Source organism: Lactuca virosa, chromosome 8 (assembly GCF_052849685.1).
Source record: "Lactuca virosa cultivar CGN04683 chromosome 8, Lactuca_virosa_CGN04683_v6, whole genome shotgun sequence".
Lineage (NCBI taxonomy): Eukaryota > Viridiplantae > Streptophyta > Magnoliopsida > Asterales > Asteraceae > Lactuca > Lactuca virosa.
Genome location: NC_136433.1, coordinates 113,269,249 through 113,276,559, shown reverse-complemented (window position 1 = coordinate 113,276,559; position 7,311 = coordinate 113,269,249). Strand labels below are relative to the sequence as shown.

The 7,311-nt window shown below is 31.8% G+C and overlaps 1 protein-coding gene and 1 long non-coding RNA gene across 2 annotated transcripts; both read left to right on the top strand.

Moving 5' to 3' along the window:
- Positions 1-1,723: 1,723 nt before the first annotated feature.
- LOC145129302 (uncharacterized) lies at positions 1,724-2,404 on the top strand. The gene is made up of 3 exons (XR_013717441.1): positions 1,724-1,778; positions 1,879-1,960; positions 2,183-2,404. It is a non-coding gene; the product is annotated as an uncharacterized LOC145129302 (long non-coding RNA).
- Positions 2,405-3,043: 639 nt separating this feature from the next.
- Positions 3,044-7,089, top strand: LOC145129896 (Protein kinase superfamily protein). Its single transcript, XM_079064731.1, has 11 exons — positions 3,044-3,588; positions 3,909-4,029; positions 4,109-4,232; positions 4,316-4,409; positions 4,499-4,579; positions 4,676-4,784; positions 4,878-5,300; positions 5,395-5,759; positions 5,832-6,120; positions 6,299-6,369; positions 6,658-7,089. The coding sequence occupies exons 1-11, from the start codon at positions 3,343-3,345 to the stop codon at positions 6,907-6,909; spliced, it is 2,175 nt and encodes a 724-aa protein (XP_078920857.1). The 5' UTR covers positions 3,044-3,342; the 3' UTR covers positions 6,910-7,089.
- The last annotated feature ends 222 nt before the right edge of the window (positions 7,090-7,311 follow it).

The window sequence follows — 7,311 nt, the reverse complement described above, 5'->3', positions numbered from 1 at the left end:
CAAATATAAGCTACACTAAGAAGCACATAACTTTATGTGCTTCAAAAACTAACCATGTCCATTTTGTCTCAAAACAACTACATTTTTCCAAACATGTCAAATGAATAATAATTCTAAAAGGACATAATAACCAACAACTAATAAAAAAATCTGACATTCAACCATGGAAACTAAAATCAAATAAACAGTTAACATTCTCTTGATTTATGTAAATCATTTAAATAACGAGAAAATAATGTAAATGGAGCACATGGCCAAGTAGAAAAATGCAACGTAATCAAATATTAAAAGTGACAATAAAAATTTACTTCTTTGAGTTATTTAATCAAACAACACATATGCATTCCAACATCAAAAAGGTTGGAACATTAGAATAACATGGAAATTAGACCAAAGCATGGGAAAAATAAGAGGAATACATAAATTGTTCACTTTAAACAATAATCACATGATTTGCAAATGAACTCATCATTAACTCAAAAGGCTTTGCTAACCCGATATAGGAAATCACGTATTAGACTGTGATGATGCAAAGCTTTGGAACACGATGTTGTAAACTCAATCTTTCAAGAGATAGTGATAACAGATGAGTGGGAATGTAGTAATACATAATTTATAAAAATGATTTTGGAAAGGATATCAAAGTTCGATTTGAAATTATACAATATTCCAAAATATTAGCTGTGAATGAACCAATCTTTGAAACGATTCTCCAAATTAGCGTGATTTTGAAAGGGATTGACCGAATTTTGGACATGATAATTAGGAAGGTTTATTTGAATTTAATACATTCCTTGCCAAATTACGTGAGAATTTAAGGAGGTATTCAACTTTCTTTAAATTGACCCAAAATTCAATAAAATTATCTTTTTTTCAGATTTAATAAAAAAAACCAAAAAAAATCTGAATTTGCCAAGTGGAATTAAAGAAAATTGAAAAAATAGAAAAAATGTCATGTGACATATTGAATAAGGTGATGACAAGTGGCAATGTTATTTTCTTTTATTAGGGAGGATCGTTAGCAACAATTTTTTATTATTCAATAAAAATACTTAAAAATGTTTGTCAACGGTATTAAAACGTAATAATTTAAAACTATCTGGTAGACATATTAAACTTATTTTCATGTCATTTTTTAAGAGAAAATTTCATTCATATCCTTCTAAATTTTAAGTATTACGTCAATGTCCTTATAAAATTTAAAATTATGTATATATCATTCTAAAATTATAATATTTACATTCATATTTCAATTAAATTAAACTAATATAACATTAAAAACCTTATTTAAAATTCAAGATTATATATGATATTACTAAAATATCCTTCCTAAATGAAAGATTAAACTTAAACCATTTAATTAAGATTAATCCAATTAATATTGAAAAGCTTAAAACCGCTTTCTCATTTTCTTCTCTTACGTGCCATTTTTCTCCTGTTCTTTTCGTTTCTTCTTATTTCCTAATCTTATTCACATGTTGCTCAAGCTACCAAGTAACCTCATGCCCCATCTTATGAAAAAGAAATGTGTTATTTTGAATGAAGTATCAACAATTGCATCCATCCTCTTTAATACGACAATTGTTGATGATTACACATAGACTTTGACACCTCTTCTATTGTCAAACTGCATAATTAATCCATAAGTAACATGTTTGATTATTTCTCATCTTCTTAACCCTATATTCTCTCTCTCTCTCTCTCTCTCTCTCTCTCTCTCTCTCTCCGTCTCTCTCTCTCTCTCACATCACATGTAGACAACCATGACGTCTGATAAGGTACTTTCATCTTACTTTTGTTTCTTTGTTATCTATGTATACAGACCGGTTTAGTTAGAATTATGATCGACTACATGAATGAAATCCTCATGTGTAATAGGTTACCATAATGATACTGAGTGTTGATCATAAATTCCCATGTTGCTACAAAATGGCCAAGAATGTCCTCTCTGATTTCCCTGGTGAGTTAATTAATTTCACCCTGCAACTCATTAATTATTATAAACAACTTCTTGTTCGATTACTTCCTACTTTTTTGGTCTCATGAGAGTTTCAAGGTCAACCATGATCTTGATAATCTTGTTTGATTACCACTTATTAGGTGTAATTTACAAGCAGGGTTAGCTATAAAGATTAGAACTGGACTTTTTTTTCCATGTAGTGTATTTTTTTTGGGATGACAGGAATCAGAGATGAAGTGCTTGATGAAGATACCAAATAACATCCTCCCAATCTTAGTCTCAAACTCATCAAAACTCAATTTACAAGCAGAGTTAGCTATAAAGATTAGAACTAGGCTTTTTTACAATGTGTCCGCAAACTGTTTAATAAAATTACAAATCCAGATATGCATTCATATGAGGTGAAGAAAAAGAGAAAAACTTCACGTAAGAGAAGAAAAGGAGAAGACGGCTTGGGGCTTTTCGCTATTAATCTAATTAAAATGGTTTAAATTTTAAAAAAGGTTATTTTAGTAACTTTGTATATAATTTGTAACTTTAGTCTTTAGATAAGTTTCTTAACATTATATTAGTTTCATTTTAATTGAAATATGATTTGGATATGAACATAAATTATAGTTTTAGAATGGCATACTTAATATTAAAATTTATAGGAATGAAATTTTCCTCTTTTTGATAACTTTTACCAACGTTTTCTCTGAAAGTTAATTTCTTTTAATAATTTTTTTTATAAATTTAATCGATTTATTCTTATTTATCTAAAATAATAATTAATTATAAAAAAACTTCATTCCCGATAATATAATAAAGTTTGTCCATATAAGCAACCATTACTGGGCTAAAACTGGTCCGATATAGTTGTTTTGAATTTACAATGGATTGTTTCCCTGGCAAAAATAATAATAACTATTTAGGTAAAATACTAAAAGCAATATTATAATTTTTTCTTGTAGTTTTGAATAATTTTTGTATAATAATTGATACAGTTAAACTTAACGCAATTAATTCTTCGGATAATGATTAACGATCAAATTTACCAAAGATTTGAAATTCCATGATAATGCGCAGAACGCACACGGCACACAATAGCTTTTGCCAGCGGAAAAACCTTCCAAGAAACATAACACAGCGTATTATATAAAACCCTCTTTTTTGACCTTATCGATTACTCCATCTAATCGAAGATCAAAACTCATGCTAACATTTTAATCGTATGAGACAAAAACTTCCAAATTTTCATCAAAATCATTCATTCATTCAATCAATTTGTTCTCTTTATCTTACAAACGTAGATGTCGCCGGAAATCAGTAGCTGATCTTCTTTAGTTCAAATCGAAGCTACAAGATTAGGGTTTTTTTTGTTTGCTGTTTTAACTTGCTGGATGATGGCTCAATCTTCGTACAGAGTTCGATCGGTTGGGGATTACGTTGTCGGTAAACAGCTCGGGTCGGGTTCATTTTCTGTAGTCTGGCACGCGAGGCATAAGGTCCATGGAACCGAAGTTGCTATCAAGGAAATTCTCACCGGAAAACTGAACAAAAAATTGGAAGAGAGTCTCATGTCTGAGATTGATATCTTGAGTAATATTAATCATCCTAATATTATTCGACTGCACGAGATGATCAAGGTGCTCTGTTGGTTATATTATAATGAATCTCTAATGAAATTAAAGTGCTTTTTCCGTTTTTCATTAGTTGACATTGTGATTACTTTTAAAAAATTGAGGTTAATAAACTGATTTTGTCACTGTGGATGAGTCCTTTACTTGTGAGGATTATTACGATCACTACATTTAACATCATAACGGTCCATACCGGTAGATTGGAAAATCTTGGTGCTAACTTTGCAACCAAATTTTGATCAATCTGCGCATTCGGTTATATTGGATTTCTGTTTCATAGAACTGTTTTCAAATTGCTTATAAAAGTCTCACATGTCTGGAATTAGGAGCCTGGAAAGATACATCTTGTGCTCGAATACTGCAAAGGAGGTGATCTATCTATGTTCATACAAAGGCGTCAAGGTAGAATTCCCAAATCAACATCCTTGCACCTTATGCAGCAATTAGGTATGTATCCAAAAAAAATCCCCTTTTTAAATTACTAGTATTGGTGAGTGCTTGAACTCGATTGGTTTTTTTTGTACAGCTGCTGGTTTGAAAGTCCTTCGTGATAATCAAATTATCCATAGAGATCTAAAGCCACAGAATCTCCTACTCTCTTCAAATGAGGACAATTCAACATTGAAGATTGCAGATTTTGGCTTTGCAAGGTAAAGTAATTCCATCTTTATATATAACCATGAGCCATACCTTAAAGCTTAGATACAAAAATAATATGTTATTGTATTTACAGGTCTTTGCAACCTAGAGGCCTTGCTGAAACCTTATGTGGCTCACCACTTTATATGGCACCAGAAATAATGCAACTTCATAAGTATGATGCAAAGGTACTACTTTCTGTAAAATTTCAGGGTATCCTTTACTTTCCTTTCTGTTTCAATCTATATCCTATATTAACATAGAAATGGAAAAACAGGCTGATCTATGGAGTGTTGGTGCTATTCTATTTCAACTTGTAACTGGGAGAACACCATTTACAGGAAACAATCAAATTCAGGTTTATATATTACCATCAGGTGTTTGGGTTTCAAGGATATAATATATATTTTTTCTATAATAGTTTAAGTTAACAATCATTTCACCTTCCACGCAGTTGCTTCAAAATATCATGAAATCAACAGAATTGCAGTTTCCTCCAGATGTAAAGGACTTAAGTCCTGAGTGTGTTGATCTCTGTCGAAAATTACTGCGACAAAATCCAGGTATTTATAATTTAGACTCATAAAAGAAATTAGAAGCATGGTTTTATTTCAATTGATCAAGAATTATAATTACTTAATTACTTTGATGGACAGTGGAAAGATTGACTTTTGAGGAGTTCTTTACACACCCATTTTTCACCCAATCAAAACCTGATGAAATGTCAAGGAAGCCAAGAAGAATGACAGATGGGTTTTCTTACCCTAAAAGCCCAGCTTATAAGAACAAAGAAGAAAATTCACAAGAAGATAATTTACCATTCACTCTAGATGATGAATCCAATGGTCCTGATATGGTACGAAGGTCACCTTTAAGATCTACATATGGGTTTTCTTTAGATAATGAAGTTGATAGAACAAACTTTTCAAAAGACATGGAGATTTCTTCAAGGTATAGTAGTATCAAACACAAACAAGAAAATAACGGATTTGGACATGGAAATCGTAAATCATCAGAAGGGAATCTGAAAGAATCTTTGAGATCAATCGATCCCAGACCCGTAAATATCCGTTCCAAAGGTATGTTTTTCCATATATTTCCATTGTTAATTTATTCATCTTTTTTTTACATCATCATGAAAGTAAGTTATTGAATTTATCTTGATTTGTACAGTTGTGGATTCATTGGAGTTGATTGATCAGGATTATGTTTTGGTATCTGGTCCACTAGGGGATACTTCATCTGTAGCAAGTGTTAGTAAAGTGAGCCAAAAAGCATTTAAATCAGGAAGTCCACCTGTACATTCTAGGGGGAACATTCATTCAACACCTAGTGCACCTTTGCCCATCATTGGTGGGACCTCTAGTAAAATCCGGTTGACCGGGAGCTTTGAAAGTCAATGCTCTGCACCCTCTGGGACATCACATGGATCGGTTGATATAATTGATGCTTTAGAACAACCATCAACTGACAGCATGGCAAGAATCAAGTCATTGCATGATTGTGCCTCTGCTATCTCTGACTTGGTCAATGAGAAGGTGTGTTGATGCTTTCTGTGAATTAGTTTACTTTTTGTTATTGATTGTTTTCATTTTTTGTTATGAAAAAAGATCGAGTCTGGGAATCGACTTGAAGCATTTTCAATTCAGCTTGTGATTCTTGCAATATGGAAGCAAGCACTGGATATCTGTCACACACAGGCTGCTTCAGCTATTAAAGGAAGTCCAAGCCTAGATATTTCAACTTCTAACAAGACCTCAAAAAGGGAACGCGATAATACTGATATTAATGAATGTCTGGAAAATGCAAAGTCTCCGGAGGATGTTTGTTCTCATATTGAGAGAATATTTCTTGGTGAAGTTGAAACTGCTGAGGAACTTACCAAAGTTATAGAGCCTGGTATGCCTTTTAAATATTTATGATGAACCTTTTTTGTCTTTGGTAAATGATCTTTTGGTTTATCCATCGAGTTAAATCACATTATAATCTGATTATCTGGAAGAAAATATACTATGATGATGATAAGTTAATAATATATTGGCATATTTTTTATTTTATTTTTTTCTCTCTTCTCCAGGAAATGTTGGGATGCCGGATGCAATGGAAACAATATTTCAGGCTGCCCTTAATTTTGGAAGACACGGGGCAGTAAGTCTTTTGTTCACTTGTTAAAAATTTCATACTTACATTACATCTATACGATAATACGAATATAAATAATGCACACGAGTAAAAGAAAATAATTTATTGCTTATGCATCTCAAACGTGAGCGAATTTATTACTTGGGGAAGAACGACTAAATTTGAAACGAATTGTCGCACCTTTTTGGACGCGACAAAGAAATTGCAATTTTTATCGTATTGACATCAGTTCCAGTCTGTCAGTTCCTGTCTTGTCATGTCCTGTCCTGACAAAAGTGTGTGTGGATTTGGTAGGTGGATGAATACATGGGGTTTGCTGAAAATGCGGCGGTGTTTTATTCAAAAGCAGTGCGATTGTTAAGTTTTCTTCTAGTGGAAGGACCTTCGCTGATTCTTAATCCTCCATTTTCTATCACAAATTCGGATCGATATAGGCTCAGAACGTATATCGATGTTATTAACAACAGACAAAGTCATTCAAGATCTCAAAGAATGACACTTCTCAAGGGTGGAGGTGGTGGTGATGATCAACATTCTTCAGCTTGAAATGAAATGAAATGAAATATGCAGTTTATATATTTTTTACTTAGAGAGGAAGGAGCATGAATTGTAAAATTCTTTGTTGTACAGCTATTCTTTATGTGACTGGGATCTGATTGTTATGTGGGCTGCTTGTGAATTGTGAATATTCAACATTTATGTAATTTTTAGACTGATAGCTCAAAAGGGCAGAAATGAATGAAAAGATAACAAAAAAAAAAAAAAAAAAACAAAATTTGGACAAAATCTGGAAATTTGGGAGTTTGAATTCGTAACTCTTCAACTTAGCTTATAATTAATTACAGCATAAAAGGTTTTTTTAACTAGTGATATTTAATTGATTAATTAAAATTTGATGTTTGTTTTAATATTTTGTTAAAGTTATTTTTATTATGAAAAAAATCTATT

Bases quoted from the DNA above. Each gene is read 5' to 3' on its own strand.
- LOC145129896 (XM_079064731.1), top strand. From the start codon at position 3,343: ATGATGGCTCAATCTTCGTACAGAGTTCGATCGGTTGGGGATTACGTT. The intron at 5,301-5,394 runs GTATGTTTTTCC...TGATTTGTACAG, and splicing joins CGTAAATATCCGTTCCAAAG to TTGTGGATTCATTGGAGTTG. The intron at 6,370-6,657 runs GTAAGTCTTTTG...TGGATTTGGTAG, and splicing joins ATTTTGGAAGACACGGGGCA to GTGGATGAATACATGGGGTT.